The following is a 22,987-nucleotide window of genomic DNA, read 5'->3' as shown; positions in this document are numbered from 1 at the left end:
AACCAATCGGTATCAGACAAAGAGGCCAGATCGGTGCATTTCTAAAGCGCTGAGAGGATTTTTATAAACACGTTTCTGTTTGAGACATGACTTTTGTTCATGGTTTTGGTTGGTCTGTGTGCAAATCACCTGTTAAAACTTTAGTTTCTCAAATATAAGTGAAGCTGCACACAGACATTTGTCCTTTTTTTATATTATTTCCCAAGCTAAATGCTTCAAATCTGCTTAGATACACAAAAAACCTGATTTGTAAAAGGAGAAACATTTTAAAAAATAGATACAGTCCAGCACATTTCACACGGTTAATCGTGTTATAGAGTAAATTTTCACCTAAGCAGCTACAGTTATAAGATCAGTGGGGCCGGTGCTTCAGAAACACACTGCTGAGGTGGTTTGGAGACAGGAACCACAACAAGGACAAAACAAACATCTCATACACGTCTCATGTGTCTCTCTGAGGTTTCTGTGCTTGCCTCTGTACTGCCTTCATGAAGGCTTCACACCTGCTTCTGTTCCCTCTGAGCTCGTAAATGAAACGGGCCTGTCGCTTCCTCTGCACGACGAGACCTGCAGGTTAGAAACACGTCTCCTGTAAATAATAAACCGACCTTAAAGAGAGCCTGGGTACAAATCTGTTTAAAAACACTGGGGGAAAAGCGTGGCGTTCCTCTCTGTCGATTCATGATTTTAACGGAAAACACCTGAAAGTGAGGACTCCCTCGTTAGTCACTCACCTAACGAGGGTGTGCGTATCACAACGTGTCATTACCGAAAGAAAGAAAGACCCAGTGTGGGACACGATCAAAAAACAAGGAATGATTCACATTTTTCACTCTGCTCATCCCCCGGGTTCTCCTTCTGAGGGTTTCCCTCAGCGATCGATCTCAGGTTTTCTTCCGTTATTTTGCATTCAGAATAACCATTTTGGGTTAAAGCTAATTTAAACAAATAAACAGCCAGTGGATGCTTTGAGGCCCAGTGGAAAAGAGCAAAATGTTTCATTCTCTGCAACACTTCAGATGTGTCAATGCACAAAATGTCAGTGGAAAAGAGAATGAAAAACAAGTGACATTCTGCTCAGAGACTGAAAACATTTTTGTCTTTTAGCTGATGGAGGGGAACTTCATTCAAGCTTGTTTGAAACCTCAACATTGTGAAACAGGGGATGAGGACAGAAAAGTTTACGGTCTCTCCCACTCATTTCTTCTTCATCTGTGATGTTATTTTTGGTTAGTAGGCTGCTCTGTGATCACTTCGTCAGAATGGAAATACAGGCTCCTTGTTTTTGACAGAGTAGTTTATAACACAAACAGGATTACAATAAATCAGAGTACAGTATCAAGCAGATGTTCAATGTTTCTTGATACAAAAAGTGTAATGTGAATTTGTATTTAGCTTCCCTTAGCCAAAACTTTCAGACTCAAGCTCCTTGTTGTTCTTCATAAAATAACTAATTCTCAGTCAGATATTTAGGGGACCTCTTTTAACATGAAGTATTTCCTACAGATTCTCACTTAATTTTTTTTCTGAACTTTGACTGAGCCACTATACCATCTAAATTAAATCGTTCCATAGTATCTCTGCTGTATGTTTATGGTTGTTGTTGTTCTACTGGAACCTGAACCTTCGCTTCTAGCTTAAATGTTTGGCAGCCTCTAACATGTTTTCCTATATTATTGTCCTGTGTTTAGCGTCACCCATCTTCCATCAACTCTAAATAGCTTCCCTTGGCCTACTGAAAGAAAGTATTCCCACAGCATGATCCTGTCACCACTATGTTTCTAAATGGAGATGGTATTTTCAAGGTGATGAGTACAGCTATGTTATGTTTTGTGCTTAAGATATGACATTTTAAACTCATTTAAATGAGTCTAGAGCATGTTCTTCCACATGTTTGCTCTGTCCCTAAACTACAAACAGATTATGCTTCCATGAATTGGTTAGGATAGGTCTATAGCGTTTTAAAGCTAATCTTAAAACCCATCTATTTTACTTGGCTTTCAACTCCAGCGGGATCTAGTTTTAAATTGTATGTTTGTTTGTTTGTTTGTTTGTTTGTTTATAAACTGTAAGAGTTTCTATTTTATTATTATTATTATTTATTGTTATGTTGTGTTTTAATGTACAGCACTTTGTATCAGCTGTGGTTGTTTTAAAGTGCTTTATAAATAAAGTTGGTATGGTATGGTATAAGCTATGCAAAACATTTTCATTCCATTTATTTATTTTATTTATTTTTTTGCACAGTCATTCTTCAATAATGAGATTTTAGTCTAGCGTAGCCAGTTTTGAATATTTTGGGTTCCTTTCAGAATGAGCTGTTTTAAGGTCTCTTGTCACTTTAAATCCAAATAAGCTGCTCCTGGCCACGCCCCCAACTCAACGTTTACATTGGCCGTGAAAATGGCTGCAAACAGATGCGCAATCAATTATACAACCATCTTTAAACATTACACAAACATCTTTTCTGAATGGTAAGACAACAGCAAAACACTTGTCTTTCCCAGCAGAAATTTTACAGCGCAAATAGCGGTAAAACCTGCTGAGAAAAACTCCTGGACCTGGCTGGGGTTGCTAGCCGAGCTCAGCTAGCAACCCCAGCTGGGGTCGGCTGTGGTTGCTAGGTAACGGCTCCGTGCCCGTTGATTGTAACTGAACAAACGGTAGCTTTTTTAAACGGCTAATTTTAAAACATAAACTTATTGGGTAAAAACAGAACAACAACAAAAAAAAAGCATTTAATAAAATGTAAATAAATTTTATGTAAGCGCTTATAAAAACCACCCTGGTTTTTATAAGTGCTTCGAATGTTTTTAGAAGCAGTTAAGACACAAAAGAGAATTTTGAGAAAATGTGAATTTTCCTAATTGATCATTTTAAAGACTTAGATCTCTGCAGCTATTGTCAGGTTACAGTAATATGGACCTAATAATAGATTTGGATGTGCGCCATGCTGTTTACGTGTTCAGATGATAGAGTGAAAAGCAATCCCTGAGATGCTAAAAGCTTAGCTAACCTAGCCTGGCATTAAACGTCTCTAAACGTTTAAAACCTAGCCTGCATCCTTTAACGTTTCTGCTGTTCCTTTTTCTTTGAGATGATCTTTGTTCACTAATGTTATCTAACAAATCTCAGACATCAACAGCTGGAATCTGGAACAGATTCCACTGGAATTAAATTACAGGCATGTCTTTTGTTTACTAATTTGGTTTTCATACGGGGGTTTATTTAGATCTATGAGAGTATAAAAGAGTCTGAATACAAATGTGTGTCACACTTTTCAGGTTTTCATTTGTAAAATTGTTGAAAACAGTTTATCCATTATCTTCCACTTCACAATTATGTTCAACTTGATGATAGTCTAAAATATGACCCCATCCAAAAAAATATATTAAAGTGTACAGTTTGATAGAAAAGATTAATTACAACAGAAATAAGCTCAAAGGAAGGAAGAGTCAAAGTAAAACCCCAAATCTAATCATCTAAAGAAAAATAAGCTTCAGTCTACTGAAGAAGAAAAACTGAATCCACAGTTAATTTAATCCAACTGTAAGTTCTGAGGAACAAAAACACTAAAATGGCAGAATATGTCTGTATGATTACGTGCCTCATCATCACTGAAATCACAAAAAAACACTTAAAAGTTTGTTCTTGTATGAGCTCCCAGACTGTTGAGTTCAACTTTTACACACAGGTTCACCAGTTCAGTCATTTAAAATGGTTTCACGTACAAGGTATTCTCCTCAGTGAGGCACGTTGCATCTCCAGTTTATTACATGCACTGTGGTTAAGACAGAAACCTACATTCTGCCATTTGATCTGCGATTGGCTAATGATGACAGAGGTTATTGATGACGTTAGTTTGCCATGGAAAACTTGCTCTGCCTACATTCTGCTCTGTCTGTATCATTTACTGTTTGTGCATCAAAAATCGCTGCTATATTCCTGTAAATAATCAAGATACGTATTCATCTTTTTATGCCAACTCATGTAAAAATTCTAATATGGCTACTGAAATAGAAACAAAAACTGACATGTATGGAAAAATAAGTAAAAAAAATCCCAGAATGTTTATTTTTGGTGTTGGCATCTTATTATGTTCTTAGGTTACACTGTGAAAGTAAACAAAGTGTAAGGTGTTTTAAACAAAATGCATTTAAAGATGAACAATGTATGTAAAAATACAGCATTAAAAACAAACTAACTATGATGTTGGTTTCATTAATATTCTGCTTTACTTAATAATATCAGTCTGCTATAAAAATATGTTGGGATATTTCTGCCATTGGATTAAATTAAGCTGTGAAAGAAGAGTTAAACTTATTTTGTATATCAATTTCTACCCCTGTATCAGAAATTTCCACTGGAAATTTCTGATACAGGGGTATTTGAGCCGTATTTAAGATACGGCTCAAATACCAATTTGAGCCGTATCTTAAATGGAGCATAAACGTCACACATCGTAGCACGAAAACGCGTTCTGTCATTCCTGAAAAGCATTTTTGTCTTTTTGTTTTGAAATGTCTCCCTTCTGTCCTCGATTAACTATATATTATACTACTTACAACCATATTCAATAATTAGAATATTGAATAGTTGATTTATTTCAGTAACTCAATTCACTAACTGAAATATTTTTTTCTCAAATTTCTCTCTAAATTATAGTGATTTTCTGCTTATAGCTTATGAAATCCCATTCTAGATTAGAATACTACATCAGACTAATATAAACAATATTTTCAATGCAAAACTGTGGTCTTAATGAAATGTATGTTTAATACCTGATTAAAGGTTGTTATTTCAAAATGTTTCTTTAATCTGGCAAATGACTGCAAAACATATAAAGCATTCAGCAGAGTTACAATCTGTATTTCTATAGCTGCATTTAAACCCAAAACCTTTCACACCCCCAGCAGCAGATTTTGAATTTATTAAATTTTTATTCCTTCAAGAAATTTGTTTCTGATGAGAAATCAGATAAGCATCTCTCAAAAGATACTAGAGCAAAGTAAAAGGTGCATCAAATCTAGGGGAATAGAAACAGAAAACTGATTTGCAATGTAATAAAAAATATATTTATACTTCTTTATAATTAAAGAAGTCTTTAAAAATAGCCGATGTCTATATTTCTGAGCAGCTTCTTGCAGGTTTCTGCTGGTATTTGTTGATTTCTCGTCAATGATGAGCTCCGATCTGAGCCAGATGTGGATTATTGTGTGTTTAAATTTTAAATATTAACAATCAAGCAAACAACCCTTTTTATAGAAGAAATCTGCTGTGATCAGAATAGAGCCAACTTATAATTTTTTGTGTGAACTTATATATATATTGTTTCCGTATGGATGTGTGCATCTACGTGGAGGTAGAAGTTGTCAAGAGTATTGCAGTGATCTTAAAGGTTTTGTTCTTTAATACAAAGTAAAAATTTATCAAAATAAAAATTTCTTCTGCATAACTATTGTCCTTCATTTGGACGATCTCAAAGTTCAGTGTCCACAAATTCACAGGTGCAGAAGCGTGCAATATGACAATGTCATGTAAACAGATGTTCTTTTTTCTTTCTCTCATTGTTTCAGAGTAATTACACATTATATTAGAGAAGACGGAGAGCAGTGCGTCTGCAGAGAAAGTAAGTGCCACTGAACCAAGTCGATTCGCCCCTTAATGTCCTCAAATAAAAAACTAATTAAAGCTCCAGCCTTCATCCTCCTAATGAATACTGTTTTATTTGCTTGTTTATACACAAAGCCTTTATTCTTCATGTTGCATACTGAAGAGACTTAGAGTGGTTTGCAGTTTTAGTGATGTTGACGTTGGAGACAGAAACAGAGTGAATGCTTGAAAAAGTAAAGACGAAAATGTAATTTTACCCTCAACAGTTCAAAGGCGATATGTTTAATCTGCTACACAAATATTACTAAATCCACAGGAGACGCGTTATATCCATCCATATTGCAGCCGTCCTGAAGCGTTTTCAAACATCTCAGCTCAGGAGAATAATTTTTCTTAAAGCCATAAACCATCTGAGAATTCACTGCAAAAACACAAAATCTTACCAAGTATTTTCTATGTCTACATTATTTTCTACTGCAAATAGATTAGAAATAAGACAAAACTAACTTACAAGTAGCTTTTCAGCAAATGTAGGAGTTTGCTTTAAGTCAATAATTTCTTAATGTTGATGAAAAAGAACTAGCTATAAGTCAAAATGTCTTGTTCCGCTGGGAGATTATTTCACTTATAGCTAATACTTTTTCAACAATATTAAGGAATTATTGAATCAAAATAACCTCCTATATTTTGCTGAAAAGCTAATTGTAAGTTAGTTTTGTTTTATTTCAAATGTACTGAGATATTTACACTAGAACAAAAATACTTGGTAAGATTTTGTGTTTTTGCAGTGACAGAAGTAACAACGGTCAGAAACAAAACAAATCAGAAAGAGATTTTTCTGAATGTGTAATTTTTGTAAAATGGCAGGATAAAAAAGGTTGTTATAGTTAAGCCTGCAGCTCTTCTATTGCTTTAACGATGTTAAAAAGCGCCTCCAGTTCAGATTTAGAGTACTTCTTCAGTCAGTAAAGACTTTTGGTAGAGCTCATGTAAAAGGCAGCTTTAATGCTACGTGGTTAACATGCAGACGTATCCGTTTAGCGCGATCATGAATCAAAGGACTATCTTACAAACAGACAGGTGCTCTGCTGCTGGTGGCCTGAAACACACCTGTGAAACATTAAAGGCCAACAGACCAGTTTCACCATCACCTCTTATTTCCTGTAATTTGCCCCACATCCTGTAGTGAAGCATTTAGCGCCCAACTGATAAAGATACGGGCCCCTATAATATCAGTTGAGCACCTCATCGGTCTCAAAAACACTCTTATCTCAAGCAGAGTCTGAGGTCTGATCACAATCTGGAGTTTACTTAAACGTGAACTCGAGTGATTTCGACGTGTGAAACCTACGTGGGCCTGCAGCTACACATGAGGGGAGTTTACAGGGAGGGAAAACACCTCAACACATGATCGTTTGACTCCGAACAGATCGAGAACATTCAGTTTTTAAAATGTTTAAATCCTTTGGCAGGGCTTCGGTTTGCACCTGCAGGCCCGGCCCAGCTGGCAGCTTGTTTAAAATGCCTAAAACTCCCATTCTACAGCACCGCTTCTCACTGCGCTCAACATGAATGTGGCACAAATTTGTGCTTGGGTTTCCTGCACAACAACGGCTGTTTTATGGTGAAGTAAAAGCAAGTGAAATCACATTAGCGGATCTGCTTTGGCTCCTGATGGAAAACACAACTTGAAATGGAAATACAAGAAGGAGGGATAATCACCAGTTCATGAATTTCGGTTTCGCTTTGAATGCCTGAATGTGTGTGTATGTGTGTGTGTTCATTTGTGAAAGACAATGAAAAAGGGAACTGAGTAATGCAGGATATTATGAATCTATGAAAAGGGAATCCTGTTGTCTCATATGAGGACACCCCCAGTGAATAGACAGTTATATTTTCATAACAGGGAAACACAGCTTGGTAATTGCCTGCAGAGAAGAAAAAAAAAAACGCACATTAAGGCTCGAAAGTAGACATAAACGTTGGGTGAAATGATGAATTAAAACCAGCAAGAGGAAATGAAGAAATTTCAGGGGGTTTTGTTCTTTAAAATGGTGCAGAATAAAAGCTGTACCACTTTAATCCATCACAAAGCCAAGAGTTTATCAAGAACTGCTGTTTTTCAGGTTTATGTGCAGTAAGTGGACGGACATCAAAGAAATCAGCAAAACAGCAGAAGTTTAGGACAACGAAGGCATCTGATGATCCTGATTCCCCACAGTAAGCAGACCGAAGGTAAAAACAGCTCAGGAAAAGTTATACTGCAGTACAAATGCTCAAACATCACCAAGACAGATATGCCTGCAGGACTGCATTGAAATTATGAAGCAGAGTCTCTTCATCTTAGTTTTATCGTAAGCCATCAACACGCCGAGCTATTTCACACGCAAAAAACACATAATCCTTTCTGACGACATATCGACTGTGAGAGAACAAGCATTATCTTTAATAATTGTAATTGTAATTTCTTAAAAAGAATCAATAACTTTTCTCTTTTTTTTAAATCAAAGTGAATCTATTCTGTCTTTAGACAAAATCTTGCAGCACATATGATACAAAATACTTGGTACTGGACTAAAAAAGCTTCAGACAGCTTATACAAAGACACCCCATTGTAATATATTATAAAATATTGCAATTATATGGCCTCAGACTGACTAAAAGCCCAATAGAGGAACACACAAATGGCTTTTTGAAGCAGTTTAGTTTGTAGCGAACACGAACATAACGAGCCTTTTTCTCCTTACGGCATATTATATTCTCCTGCATTTTGGAAATTGCACACATTTGTTCCTCCGCAACAAAAAAATACGCCTCTAATAGCTTAAATCCTTACTTCGACTGTCGTTACAGCATTTCATCTGATCCACCTGCAGTCCATACGGGGCGGTCACTGAGGAGATTTGACCATTTCTAAAACTAAAATGAGACAAAAAAACACCCAAAACTACCCAATATATCAGATCATATGACAAATAAGGAAGTGAAGCAACAAAAGTTTGCTGTCATAGCCTTAAAGAGCCTCCATTTACGAGACTTACAATGTTACAAATGCGCTCATGTCTTGAAAAAGCAAAAGAATTATATTAAATGATAAATTTGATTTATCTTTTAATTTTAATAGACTGGAGGTTTTTATAACAAGCCTATGTCTTATAATAAGGCTTTTTAATGATAATAATTCTTCAAATAAGCTAAATTTAATCAATTTTATAATCCCAAATCCTCATCTGAACCCTAACACTTTTGAGACAAGAGAGCATAGGCGAGATTTGACTCCTAATTCATAGATTTTATGCACTTATGATGAAGCAAACTGCATTTATACATTCAGAGTTGGACAACGAGAATGAAAGGAGCAGCTACGGTTTAAGTGCCTCTGAAAATACAAAAAGATTTTAGTAAAGAAATGTCTTGGGACTTCTCACCATCATAATGCCAAACACTAAAAATGTTTTTATGTCTTAATTTGATGAATCAAAAAGGGAAAATTAAAAGTTTTTTATGTATTTTTTTTTTCTATTTTGTTTTAAAGCCATAGCGCTAACATGTCCACTAATCCCAGTAACAGATACTGGGAGTTTAATTAATATACAGGATAAAATACAAACAGCACCTTTGAAGATTATGATCACTGCATCAGATTTGTAGCAAGAAGAGTAAAGTAAAATACAGACTTTTATTTACATAACAGATCAGAGACAATTTCCCTCGGGAAAAAAACAGCGAAACAGAGGTGTGGACGGTTTTTAGTACTATTTCATATAGTTATCTCATTACATTCGTAGATATTTTTAGCCTTACAAACGATCACTACAAAGCAGAATTCATGCATTATTTCTGCATTTTTAAATAAAAAGTGTTTTAAGTCAAGGCTCCATGATTTGTCAACACATCCATAAATCCCAGGAAGCGAGACAGAAAAATCCAGATTATTCTGCTCACTGGAGTTTTTTACACATCTGATAGCAACAAAGCTCAACCAATACAGGCTTCAGATTTTATTTTTCATTTCTTAAATTATTTTTTTCAGTATAATGAATGTAATCAGTCCTCTAAATCAGCAATATAAGGGCGGATTGGTTGATGTTATTTGTTATTTTTACACTTTTAACAGAAGAAATGCTTCGTTTTGCAGCACAGGCGCCAAAATGAACATGATTCAACTTAACGGATTCGCTTTGTTGTTTTAAAATCTGTTATTGTGACCCACCAAGACATAATATCTCCCAGAAAAATACAAACTGGATGGTTGCTTTTGATGGACTAAATGGTAGTTTTATGCTGTCACCAGGTTTAAGGGCTTTAGCTGAACTCTTGTTCCTTTTCTGTCAGAATGTATAAAAGCTGCAACGTATTTTGCATTTGCAACAAACTCCTGCAGTTAACAGCTTAAAGTTTCAGTTCATGAACCCTTCGACCTGCGTGGCGCATTGATGCTTTCTCCCCACAGAGGTCATGAATATTGGGATTTATTCAATTTATTCTTATTAAACCTTCGCTGGAGTTACACGAGAAGCTCCAAACCAGCAGTGTGTTTACGATAAAACCCAACAGTGACACTCATACAAGCGCTGCATGGACCTAATGACCCTATTAGTGTCATAAATCACACAAAATATGCTCTGTATATAATTTCTAATCTCATTGCTTTTGCACATCGAGCCAGGGGGAGCCATTAGAGACACGTTTTGTCAAGAATGTCATTATGGTGATAATATCAGTTATATAACCTTCTGCTCTTCAGAAAAGTACATGAATATTCTGCAGTTTTCTTCAGTAAATGTGCTCCCCAGATCAGGATTTAGTTTGCAAATTTTTTTTTTCAAATGCAGATAAACAATTATTATTCTAAATACAAACTAAACGTTACAGTAGTCAGGTTTCACATTATCAGCAGCGTTTTCAATCGATTAGCAGCAGCTGGAGATAAAAGTCAACAAAACCTCCATAGAAGAGCTTCACTCTCCAGGATTAATGTACTTTTAAATCAAATGTGCTGAAGTTTGTTCACCTTCACGTATGAACTGCTGCTGTAGGATTAGCACATATTTAGCATCCTTTTTTATCCACTGATTGCAAAATATATGCGTTCCAGTTGCATAAGTTCTGATCTTTCAATGTAAAGACGAGCGTCTATTTTTGGCATATAGGTTTTGACATTTTGAAATTCTCTGGTTGTCGTAACTTTGAAAAAAAAATGGAAACACTCGTAAATTAGTGTCAGGGAGAGAACGCCGCTGTTTAAAGTTGATGTTTCAGATTTGTTGTAAGTGCAGCGATGAACAGGAACAACCCATTAAATCCCACTGAATTTTGATCCAATTCTTTATTGCTTTTGTGTTTTTAACATTTAATGGTAATAAACAGTCTGTCAGCTGATTCCTTGTATTTGTTGTACATATTTCAATTATGGAGACATTTTTTAAGCTCAAACACATCTGAATCTATCTAAAACCAAATCAGTTGTTGCACAGAGAGAAATAAAAAAGAAATACAGGCCAAAGTTACACCAGACCAAAGTATTTACACTATCTACCCTCTTAAGGAGTTCTTCACTGGTCGCGTCTCCTACACTTGTTCGTTTTGCTATTTTAAGCCTATCATACGTCAGTGTCCTGACTTTTATCTCTTCTATCAGAAATAAATAATTTTAAATTTGTCTACCGTTTTCTAATAAAGCTTCATGTGAAAAGAGAATATTTAGGAGTTACTCACAGGTGATGATCTCAGTACAGCAATGAGTTCAGCTCTGACATTTGGCAGCTTTCTCGTTCATACACCGCGACACACACACAGGAAGTCAAACACCTCTATGATCCAATCCGTTCTGCTACGAGCCAAATGGATCACCTACATTAAACTCAAATAGCCTATGTGCCATGGACTTCTGTTCTAGCACTTTTGTAGCCACATAGACCTCTTCCAGGTGCCCAGGCAACAGTATGTGAGCAATGGCTCCTCGGTCACTGCAGGACTATTAATGAGATTTATAAAATTATCCAGATGTCCTCAAAAGCTCCAACAATGACAAAGGATTTAAGTTGTTTGTATCTAACTTCATAAAGAGCTTCGAAGGTAAGTTATGTGTTCACCAAAATACCTCATATGTGTCTAACATAGACAGTCTGACACAGGTTTTATGTAAACGTTAAGTGTTTTGTTAACCTGTGTGATGTTATATATTAACCATGGTGCAGCTCTTGCAGCTATCGCTAAAAAGCAACAGGAGCAAGAGGCAACCGGAAATGATCCATTTGGCTTAAATTTGAACAGAAGTATGTCACCACTAATCGTGGCATATGGGCTATTAAGGAGCAGGAACAACAAGGAGCTACCAGCTGACAAAACAAGATTGCATTTTAACTTGTAAGATATTATCTTTTTACTCTTTAGTATATATGTCACTGCTGTTGGTGTGTGTGTGTGTGTGTGTGTGTTTAACAGGTGTTTTATTGCATGTAGAGCTGCACTGGGGTCAACACCTGTGTCTTACTGCACCAGTTGTGGGAATTTCAGAGCTTTGGAACCAGTACAGGCCCAGTTTACTGCATCTCAAACGAAGTGCTACAATATAGTTTGAAGTTACAATGCAAGAGCTCATGAAGCAACGATTTCTCATTTACTGTGCCTGAATTAAATATCCCTTCAGTATATGATTACATATAGACGTTTTCCATTGATTACACTGCAATATAACTTTATACATGACCACACTGGGGAGCTGCACAAAACAATGTGGCAATCAGCAGACCGCCTCGTGTTTACTGATGTGTGGCATTGTGATTTTATCAGACTGGTGGAGGCATCCAGAAATAATGAATCATCTGGGTATCCCACCTGATTTATTGATTGGAAATGAAACAAACAAAAGGAGTTTGAAGCAAATCTTCAATATCTTTATTTACAACCAGCAATAAGAAAGGGCAATACGTTTACAAATGAACAATCACGTGTCAAGTGATAAAATATGCGAGCATGAAGCATTAATAAAGGAATGTTCACATGTTTATCTTGCAAATTCTTAAGGTGAAGGAAACGGAAACAAAAAGATGAAGGTTGAAAAAAGACAGCAAGAGTCTTAACTTTGAAGCAGCAGTATGTAACTTATAAAAAATATATTTTTTTTAACATATTTGTTGTCATAGCATTGTGACAGTATAATATGAGACTGAAAATCTATTAAAAAAAATTTGATCTGTTTTGCCTCCTCCTACTGATATCTAGAAACAACCAATCAGAGCCAGGAGGTGGGTCTTAGTGCTGTCAATCATCCTCCATGTGACACTGCTTATCTCCCCTTGCTTTCTGCTAATCTGCAGCTAGCAAAGACTGTTGTGAAAGCTAGGCTAGTTAGCATAGCCACTGATGACACAGATTAATGGTTTTCCTGTAACGTAAAGTTGTTTCTCCACCTTTAGCACATTGAGTACACGAGGATGATTGACATTACTGAGACCCGCCTCCTGGCTCTGATTGGTTATTTTTGGTCAGGAGTGGGTGGAGAAGATCTTTCTTTTCAAGGTTTATCTCATCTTGTCACGACTTGTTAAAACTTGTTATAGTTTTAACAAGTTAAACTTTTTTTTTAAATGAAAGTTAAACACTGCAGCTTTAAATCAATTAGCTTGTGCTTTAATATCAAAATGAGCTCAAATTTGCTCATTTTAGCTAAGATGCTAACATTAGCATGATGGCTATCACTAGCATGTTGATCTACACTAAGAGCATTAAAAAAATACATGTTAAAGCTAAAATTACAATGATCACCGCCTACACAGTATTTGCTGAAAAAGCTCAAAGTGCTGACAGCATTACATTTGATTATACTTTCATTCAGACGCTCATTTACATTCATGCCACATTCACCCTCTGCTGTTCACTCCTTCTCTTTATCTCCATCTCTCTCTCTCTTTATCTCTCCTTCCTCCCTCTTTCATGTCACTCCTGCAGCAGAGGTTGAAGCGGCAGGGCTGACGGCTTCTCTCTCCGGCGTCCTTGCTGCGGCTTTGCTGCAGCTGTTTGGCTGTGATAAAGAGAGTAAAGAGAAGTTTCCACACTAATTACGGCAAAAATAATGAAGCGCTCACGAAAAGGAGCAGAGAAAAGCGAAGGTCATTTTGTACAAAATGAGCGGAGTCTATTAGAAAAGCAGAAGGAGATTAATGGAGACCGGGGCAAAGGGATGTTTTAATAGATAGAAGTGAGCTGGGAGCGTTTACCGCACACACTGGCAGTACTTCTTTGGTTTCTGAGAGAGTTGGGCTTTCTTCATCCTCAGAAATTTCTTCTGTAAACAAAAAAGAAAGCAGAGTTCAGTAGTAATTAGTTACATTTACATTAGTAACCTTTTTGGAAAAACTAAATACTTTTAGGAGTATTTTTACTACACTGTACTTTTACTTTTTAACTTTATTATGAAGTATCACTTCTCTTACTTGAGTAAAATTTCTGGATAGTGTGAGTAACTGACAGGCTTGTTTTAATCAAAAATTCACCAAACACAAACCTGCAGTTTTTATGAGTTTCACATTGAAAGAAATTGATTTGCCTAATTTTATCATTTTGTCATTTATGTGAATTATTTTCAGTTTGATCTTTAAAATGCCGATGTTTGTTGAATAACTTTATATTTTCTTCCATCTGATCATGTCATTTCTTAATATTGAGTGATTGATGTTTTGATCAATTACCCAGTTTTTGAAAAACCATTTTACCAAATACTTTTTCTCTTACTTGGATGGCAACTTTTTACTTTTACTTGAATAATTTTATTATGAAGTATCGCTACTAATAGTTGAATAAAACTTTTGGATACTCAACTTACTGTGAATAACCGAACGAGGAACAAACATGGTTTAACCAAAAATTCACCAGACACACATTGCATTTTTTTTATTAAAGTTTCATAAGTTTCATATTGAAAGAAATTGATTTGAAAAATAGTTTCCAAGTCAATTTTGATATCTTGTGATTATTTATGCAACTTTCTGCATAACTTTACATTTTGTTCCGTCTCATGATGTAATTTCTAAACATTAATTGATGTTTTGATCAGTCACTCAATACTTCAGTAGACTCTTTTAGCAAATACTTTTTTACTCGCGTAATTTCTTGGAAGGCCACATTTTACTTTTACTTGAGTCAAAATATGTTGCAGTAATGCTACTCTTCAGTATATTTTTGGGTGCTCTACCCACCTGCAAAAAGAAACAAAAGTACAGATTTATCCTGGCTTTCCACATGTACCTTCTTTCTTTTGTTCCTCTTGTGCATGACAATGATGACGATGACCAGGATGATAACTACCAGGCTTCCAGCTCCGATTGCAACCCAAATCCACCAAACCAGGCCCAGCAGCATCATTGGGTCCTCAGGTCCTCCTGGTTGAGCAAAAACATCAGACCAGATTAAAACGAGAGAAACTCAAAAACAGGAAATGGTTGAACAAGTGATACATTCAGTCCTCACCAGAGGAGTCCTTCCCATTTCCTGAATTTGGGTTTTTGGGATCGTTGACTAATGTGGGAGTTGTTGGTTCTGGAACAGGTTCTGGAAAAAAAAGAATAAAAAAACATTTTTATTTCTGGACACAGCATATTTTTAAGAAATAGACTTATATTTTAGTCTTACCTTCTACATTGATGGTTACATTTTTAGTAAATGTCTCCCCTTGACAGGACACTAGACACTGCCAAATCCCTGTATCTGTTAAAGCAACAGATTTGAACTCAACTTTGGATTCAGGCTGAACTGAACCATCAGGTTTCCTCCACTTGACTTCAGGCTGGCATAGACCTGACACTCCAGAATTTGCTTTACACTCCAGAGTAGCGTCAGCGCCAACCTTTAGAGGACCAGAGGGAGCAGAGACTAGTAGAGATGAGAAACAGAAAGAAGATTCAGTGAGAATCATAAAAGATGGAGAACTCATGTTAAAGCTGCCACAAATGTTGATGCATCTAAACACATTTTAAGACGTCTAAACAAAGACATTGTGAAAAGCAAAGGCATGTAGAGTCTATGCTTATATTGTGCGTTAATTGAGATAAGAAGTAAAAAATGAACTTTTAAAACCTTTTTTTGTCCTTAATAATTGACTATCTAGGGATGAAACTTAAAGGTAGTCAAACTAGTCAAACCACTTGTGACACTTTGCATTTATTCGGACTCCAAAAACATTTTGGTATCAATTATTTGCTAATTAAGTAACAATAAACTGTTATAAACCAGAAGCCAAGGCGATGAGATGTTCAAGCACAATGGGAAATCCAAATGTGTAAAAACAAAATGCTGGGATATTGTTTACACAGTTTACTTTGTAGGGCGTGGAAAAGCAGTGCAACTTTAACAGGTTTAAAAAGACATATTGCTGAACCTTTGTTTGGCTTCTGCTCTTATTTTTAAATAGTTTTCTGATACAACCTTTAGTTCATAACAGTGGAGTGTTGTAATTAATGCAACCACTGTTTTTCATAAAACTAACTTATATGGTTTTAAAAGCAGAAACATGTTGAATATTCCCACTTTGTTCATCCTTTGCTGTTCCACTGATTCATAATAATTATGGTTTCAATACATCAGTATAATCGTAAACCTGTGCTGGTTTTTCACTGACTGTAGTTTTATTGTGTCCTGAATTGTTACTCACCTGAAACTACGATCAGATGGTGCTCATGAGATGAACGATCTCCAACACAAGTAAACTTTCCAGAATCGTTTTCCATTATTTTGGAGATTTCTATGTCTGTGTCTTTTGATTTCTTTGCCCTCATTTTAATTTCACTTGATCCTAACAGAGAACAGATATAGTTCATAATTATATTTCTATTAATAGCATAAAAACACACAATTACATTGCTGTGACTAATTTTGTAGGAACCTTTGTTAATGAAACCATTTGTCTCGAATACAAGTATACGTAGATTATCATGCTTCCACTCCAGCCTAGAATTGAAGCTGGTGACGCCACACTGCAGGGTGACTTTGCCCCCAACCTCTGCGATATAAACTTTGCCTGCAGCAGAGAGCGCTCCCAGCACTGAAGGAAAAAAGATATTTATTAAGCATTATTTAATTGAGCTTCAGAGGACTTTGATAGATATTCATACAGCAAATTACAGAGGCAAACCAACTCACCCAAACCAAACAAGATGATTGTCTTCATTCTTTAGGTGAAACCATAAAACAGAAACATGAATGCAGCAGATCAGAGTGAAAGCAAACTCTTCTTCCATTTTACCGACACACAGCTACTGTTTCAGAGCGCCTTACCAAACATGTGATCCCTAACCACCAAGCTCCTCTCTACTTCCTGCCGCCCCCTTTCTTTTTCATTAAACATGTAACTTATGCTGGTTTGACTTACAATGTAGAAATAGTCTTAAAGTAAAAATCATGTAGAGCATTTGCTCTTTTAAAATTACTGCAACTGTGATGCACCTTAAGGATGCTTCCGGTACAAAAACAATCAAATCCTCAATCGAAAACAAGCTTTAAATTATTTTACTGAACAAACAATATGTACATAAATTAAAAATGATCTTAAAACAATTTATCAAAGCACTATTTTAAGTTCTTAAATGTAATTATACACTCTGAAAGGTTTCAGAGTAGGTTTTTAGTCTGCATACGTACTTTGTTCTTTTTTAAAGCAGCAAAAATATTAATCTTATATTAGTTACTCTGCATATAATTTTAATCTGATCAGTTCGGGCTGAAAATCGATAAATTATTTGCTACAATCATCAAGTTTTTAAATCAAGCAAAATTAAACTGGTAAAGCACAAAACATTTAGGCACATTTCATACTTTGCCGGAAAGAAAAATGGAGAATATGAACGTAAAAGATTCAAGTTATTAGATCGTCTTTCTGTTTAAACTCCAAAACCAAATAAAAATGTAATGTACTAAACACTTAGGCAGATTTCATACTTTGCCGGAAAGAAAAATGGAGAATCTGAATGTAAAACATTCAAGTTATGAGATTATCTTTGTTTAAACTCCAAAACCGAATAAAAATGTATTGGAAAAACACCAAAAATACTCAAAATTTGCTAAACAAATAAAACAATTTGTTTTAATCTTACCTTAAGTCAAAGTTGTCGTTTTGTCTTTAATGCCGTTATTGAGGGTAAAAGCCTCTTTTCATCCTCCCAGTAGTTCAGTTCTTCTAAGCAAGTGTGCAAGGATGCAGAAAGTGTAGAAGGCGGAAGAGCTCTGAAGAGAAAGCAGCACTTGGAAAGTTGTAGGCCAATCTAAACCCCAGCTCTCAGTGGGTTTGCCTGTGAGTTTTCTCACAATCGAGGCCTGGCATTCTGTAAGCTGTTCTCACACAACTCCAGGAGCTGAAGAATAGAACGATTAAATGTTTCATGGATGTTAAATCCAGGAAATGAGGAGTTTAAAGACACAGAAGAACAAGGTTGACAGAGAGAAATCTTTATTTTTCACAGCAGAAGTAACAAAGCATTTGTTTTCAAAATAAGAACAAAATAAAACACGAGTCACCCAAGTATCACCCTCACCGGACGCTTATGAAAGACATGTTGATTTATCGCTTTTTTTTCTTATCATGAGTGTTTTTAGCACTTAAACAGGGAGAGGAAGTTGAGTCTAACTAAAGTGGTGCAATGTTCCAGTCAAACAAGAAACGAAGGCCTGAAAGCGTCACATGTCGGTGAATACGGGCAGTGACTCCTGATGGCAGTGGAAATCAATAGTCGGGACAGATTAGCGTAAACGTATCAATCATGAGCTCAGCGGTCCGAGTCGGACGCATGTTTGGGGCGTTTGTTCGAGTTTTCCGAACGCGGTGGATATTTTGTCTGGGTAAAACCCGAATGTTGCGCTTTAACACGTCTGGATTAGCTCTCGCTTTGACTCAGAGTTGCTCTGCTGAGTTCATCCTCCATCAGGCCTGCGGTTTGTTATCAGTGGCTACAGACAGACAGCAACCCCCCCCATCCCACCCCAACAATACTTATCTGTACATTTGCACCGATTTATTAAAGTGTGTTTATAAGCAATCTGAGGGACTTATTTATTTACATGTTTGTCAGTTGTGAAGCGTGCCAGAGCGTTTCTAAGAGCTTGCTGTTGTGGGTTTTGTTGGCGTCGTCTTCTCCTGGAGTGAAACGCTGGTCCGCCTCAGTCGGCCACTCTGCGGTAGAAGTAAAGGTAGCCCAGGTCTTTGGGAGGTTTCTCTGAAGCACAAACCTTCTGATCGTTAAAGATGACCCATCTGTGGAAAGATAACATACAGAGTCATTCAACAATCTGATTATCGCCAGATGAATCATTTTGGAGAGTAAAACACCAGCTGAGGCTTTTCAAAGTACGTAAAACCAAGAATGGAAACAGTGGAGGCGAATGAACAAGAAATTATGTATTTAAATCTCGACCAGGAAGCCACTCTGTGAGGATTTTTTTTTTTTATCTGAACTTTGGTGCCATCTACTGTGCAAACTTAAAATTTACATGATTCTCAGATTTTACCAGGACTGTTTACTCTGAGGAAGTTAACAAATATTTACAGAACAATTATAAAGAAGTAGTTCATTTTATTAAGTAAGTCAATTCAATTTAGAAAAATAAAACTTAAAATAAAATACATGAAGTGTATAGTTTTGATAATTTAGGGCTGGAGGATATGGCTGGAAAATATAACTCATACGTTTTTCATATCAGTCGAGAGATAATTGATTGATTTTTTGTTTTAAATATCTGGAATATTGCCAGAATGATAGGGTGAACCATCCTGTTTTATACAGTTTTCACTCCACATCAGTGTTTTTTTTTTTTTTTTTTTTAACAGTGAAGAAGCACCGTGATGAAACTGCTGGCAACTTACTGAACTAGCTGTCGCTAGGTAACCACAGAATGACTGAGTTGCTAGGTAACCATAGAGTCAGTGAGTCAGTTAAAGCCACCAACCTTTCTGAGCTCATTGCTAGAGGATGAACAGATAAAGCCTTTCCTATGCCTACATCCACCAAACTGGCTGTTAAAGGTGTTTTTATTTATGTTATATTTTTTGTTTTCTTCTGAATTATTTTATTTTATTCCTGACATTTTAACTGTTCTAAATAAAGATTTAATTTAATCACTGGTCTCCCTCAAATGGGTTTATTCCAACCTGATGCCTAACCTTAGTTTTATTTAAAAAAACCTTTGAAAGTTGGTAATATTTAGACAGAAACTTACTGCTGGTCCTTCTTGATGTGACAGACGTAGTGTCCACACATCGTGCTCGTCCCCATGTGACTGATGAATGCAAACAACTCGTACTCTGAAAAGGAAGAAAACCTTTAGGCTTCATCATTAAATAAACAAAGCTAACCTGTAATTTTTCTTCTGCAGAGTGAGACGGCGGGTAATTCAGACCGCCAGTCTCCCATAAACTCACTTCCTGGTCCGTCTCTGACGCGAGGTCCAGGTGGAGGATCCCTCCCGCCCTCGCTCTCGGCAGCCGAGCGCCCGGCTTCGGACACCTCCATGGAGTCCAGGTCGTCTAGGTGAGAGAAGATCCAGTCCACCGCACGCTCCAGCACGTTACTCTGTAACAGAGATCAATGTAGCGTGTGACAAGATGGATTGAATCAACTAAAAGGACAAGCTTTTATTGAGCATCTTTAATGGAAATATGAAGATATTTTTCTAAAACAGGAAAACTGCATTATGGATCTGCAGACCAGCGACTGAAACATATTTATAAAACCCTGATGGATCCTCCTTGGTTTTTCACAGTTAGCTGCAGACCCTCCGTCATTCTTCATGCTTTAAAATCGACATGACTCGTCCTTCATCACACATTTCTAGCCAAGTTCCTTTTCTTTTTCTCAGCAGTTTTTCTTACTAAAAAATGGCTTCTTGAGAGCCGTCCTCAGTGACTTTGCCTTAGCAAACGATCAATGAATCACTTCCTCCTTATCAGATTCTTAAAGTTTTTGTCACTTAACCTTTAAAGTAGATATCTAACAAAAAGTTAAGATTGTTAGATGTGATGTTTTAAGGTTTATTTCCCTTGAATTATTCCAAATATCAGTGAATTGTACAATAAAATACAGCAAATATTCAACTAAACTGTTCACTGGAAGAGCAGATCCATATAATGCCAGTCAAATTGTGCAATATTTGGCTTTTCTACCCATAAATACAAGAAAGAAATGGTTAAAAAAAAACATGTTTTACAACAAACAGTCATGTTTGTGCCAAGTTTCATGCAATATGAAGACAACAGTGGATGATTGGACTTTACAAATAATACAATTTCAGGATTTTCTATTTTAATGTTACATGAATGAACCTGCCAGATCTGAGAATTGGACAATTTTCCCTTGTTTAACTCTTATGATCAAACTCTGATGTATCTGCACAAAAAATGTTTCCGCACCATTTCCACTTTATGTTTTACTTTTACTTGAGTAATTTTACTGTGAAGTATCGCTTCTCTTACTGGAGTTAAATTTCTGGATACTCTACCTGCTGGGTAACTTCACTGAGAACAAACATGTTTTTACCAAATATTCAGACACACACCCGCAGTTTTTGTTAAAGCTTCATAAGTTTTATATTGAAAGAAATTAATATGAAAAAAATAATATTTGGCCTGATTTCATTATTTTTTAATCATTTCACTTTGGTCTTTATAATACCAACATTTCTGCGTCATTTTTGTCTTGGTCCGTCTCATGATGTAATTTTTAAATTACAAATGATTGATGTTTTGATCAGTCACTCAATACTTCAGTAGACTCTTTTAGCAAATACTTTTTTACTCGNATGGATCCTCCTTGGTTTTTCACAGTTAGCTGCAGACCCTCCGTCATTCTTCATGCTTTAAAATCGACATGACTCGTCCTTCATCACACATTTCTTCTCCCTTTTCCTTTTTCTCAGCATTTTCTCTCACTAAGATATGGCTTCTTGAGAGTCGCCCTCAGTGACTTTGCCTTAGCAAACGATCAATGAATCACTTCCTCCTTATCAGATTCTTAAAGTTTTTGTCACTAAACCTTTAAAGCCTCGTTGGTGAATCTCTAGTTTTATGTTTTGCTATACTTAGCAAGACTCTTTAAATTGTTGGTTTACTCTGGGAAGAACTTTGTGATAAATACTTCATGGACAAAAACTGTTTTATGTGAATAAGTTCAATAAAACTTATTGAACTTATAAAACTTAAAGATGTTTAAAAATAGTTAGAAATAAGATGTGGACTAAAAATGAATGAAAAAGGAACCAAGTCAAAATAAAAACAACAAAATACATCCAGAAAGCCAGGAGCTGTTTCTCAGGAGATCATCATCATCATCACACGAAAGTGAAACTGAAAGTTGTTAGATCAAGTTTTCCTTTCACAAACTGAACTGAGAAATAAAACTGGGAAAACACGTCAGCATAATCAGACAGATTTTCCAAACTTGTTGCCAGTTTCCTCTTCTAAATGGACATTGTGATTCTCACCGTTGCTCTGAGCGCTTTGGTTGCCTGATCTCGACTGAAGCCCATGGAGACGATCGTTGCCAGATGTTCCTCTGAGAGGCTCTCTGTAGGAGTGGTTCCGGGTCCAGAACTGCTGCCTGGCAACACCAGCGGAGCCGAAAAGTCTGCAGACAACCAGGAGACAGAAACACCAACAGACTGAATAAAGAGCCCACTTGGAGCGCTGCCTGGAAAAGCCCCCGTTTCTACACACCAGGATCGTCCATGTGGCTCATGATCCAGTTCATGGCAGCATCAATTCCAGTATTCCCAGTGTAGTAGACTGCTTTCCTGCAGGCTTCCAGTGGAAATCCCATTTCACATAACTGGGACACAGTGGAGTCATCGAGGACTGGAGCTGGATAAAGTTGACAGGAAACAATTGAATTATTTTATGTAATTCTAATTTCTACTTTTATGAACTAAAAACTGCAAAAAATAATAATAATAATAATAAAATCTGACCAAGTATTTTGTAGTGTAGTTTATGGTGAAAATTTGTTACTTGAAATATAACAAAACTAACTTAAAAGTAACTTTTTAGCAAGATGTAGTAGCTTCTTTGAAGTAAATAATTAATACTATTGAAGATTTAGCACTAGTTCCAGTGGCAGATAATTTCCCTTATAACAATATATTTTTCCATGTCATCAGTGGAACTATTATTAATTCATCAGTACCAAGAAATTATTTACTTAATACAAACTGTTATGTCTTGCTGACTATTTACTTGTAAACTCCTTCTATCTTATTTGAAGTGTACCAAGATATTTGCACTAGAAACATGACCAAACATCTTTCTTCTGCAGAGTGAGACGGCGGGTAATTCAGACCGCCAGTCTCCCATAAACTCACTTCCTGGTCCGTCTCTGACGCGAGGTCCAGGTGGAGG

The 22,987-nt window shown here is 36.3% G+C and overlaps 3 protein-coding genes and 1 long non-coding RNA gene across 7 annotated transcripts in view; 1 reads left to right on the top strand and 3 right to left on the bottom strand.

Annotated features, from left to right (window-relative positions):
• Nucleotides 1-11,394, bottom strand: part of cd4-1 (CD4-1 molecule) — a 42,618-nt gene extending 31,224 nt beyond the window's left edge. Inside the window, exon 1 of one of the 2 annotated variants that reach the window (XM_007550186.2) lies at nucleotides 11,332-11,394. The gene's annotated coding sequence lies outside the window, so the exon portion shown is untranslated. Of the gene's footprint in view, nucleotides 1-8,449; nucleotides 8,541-11,331 lie in introns of those variants that run through there. The other variant, XM_007550185.2, reaches the window with a different exon arrangement.
• LOC103136776 (uncharacterized) lies at nucleotides 2,439-20,062 on the top strand. 2 transcript variants are annotated; one of them, XR_001661839.1, is made up of 3 exons: nucleotides 2,439-2,474; nucleotides 7,740-7,848; nucleotides 19,975-20,062. It is a non-coding gene; the product is annotated as an uncharacterized LOC103136776 (long non-coding RNA). The 2 variants fall into 2 exon arrangements; XR_001661840.1 differs by lacking the exon at nucleotides 2,439-2,474 and adding an exon at nucleotides 5,576-5,629.
• Nucleotides 13,207-17,948, bottom strand: cd4-2.1 (CD4-2 molecule, tandem duplicate 1). Its single transcript, XM_007550181.2, has 9 exons — nucleotides 17,703-17,948; nucleotides 16,753-16,781; nucleotides 16,496-16,654; nucleotides 16,265-16,405; nucleotides 15,247-15,486; nucleotides 15,085-15,165; nucleotides 14,863-14,996; nucleotides 13,836-13,903; nucleotides 13,207-13,639 (listed from the first exon to the last, which is right to left on the bottom strand). The coding sequence occupies exons 2-9, from the start codon at nucleotides 16,778-16,780 to the stop codon at nucleotides 13,555-13,557; spliced, it is 936 nt and encodes a 311-aa protein (XP_007550243.1). The 5' UTR covers nucleotide 16,781; nucleotides 17,703-17,948; the 3' UTR covers nucleotides 13,207-13,554.
• The window catches only part of usp5 (ubiquitin specific peptidase 5 (isopeptidase T)), a 16,252-nt gene continuing 11,305 nt past the window's right edge, over nucleotides 18,041-22,987 (bottom strand). For both annotated transcript variants that reach the window (XM_007550177.2, XM_007550179.2), the window contains exons 16-20: nucleotides 22,310-22,453; nucleotides 22,078-22,220; nucleotides 20,021-20,171; nucleotides 19,819-19,903; nucleotides 18,041-18,856 (exon numbers count right to left, since the gene is read on the bottom strand). In XM_007550177.2, the coding sequence (XP_007550239.1) occupies nucleotides 18,763-18,856; nucleotides 19,819-19,903; nucleotides 20,021-20,171; nucleotides 22,078-22,220; nucleotides 22,310-22,453 (617 nt within the window). In that variant the 3' untranslated portion in view covers nucleotides 18,041-18,762. The remainder of the gene's footprint in view (nucleotides 18,857-19,818; nucleotides 19,904-20,020; nucleotides 20,172-22,077; nucleotides 22,221-22,309; nucleotides 22,454-22,987) is intronic.

The sequence above is a fragment of the Poecilia formosa genome, unplaced genomic scaffold, assembly GCF_000485575.1.
Source record: "Poecilia formosa unplaced genomic scaffold, Poecilia_formosa-5.1.2 Scaffold34, whole genome shotgun sequence".
Taxonomy (NCBI): domain Eukaryota; kingdom Metazoa; phylum Chordata; class Actinopteri; order Cyprinodontiformes; family Poeciliidae; genus Poecilia; species Poecilia formosa.
This window is presented reverse-complemented; position numbering and strand designations above follow the sequence as displayed.

Excerpts from the sequence above, each read along its gene's own strand:
- cd4-2.1 (XM_007550181.2), bottom strand. The coding sequence starts at position 16,780 with ATGAAGACAATCATCTTGTTTGGTTTGG. Across the intron at positions 16,406-16,495 it reads AAATGGTTTCATTAACAAAG|GATCAAGTGAAATTAAAATG; the intron begins GTTCCTACAAAA and ends GTTCTCTGTTAG. Across the intron at positions 13,640-13,835 it reads AAGTACTGCCAGTGTGTGCG|CCAAACAGCTGCAGCAAAGC; the intron begins GTAAACGCTCCC and ends TCTTTATCACAG.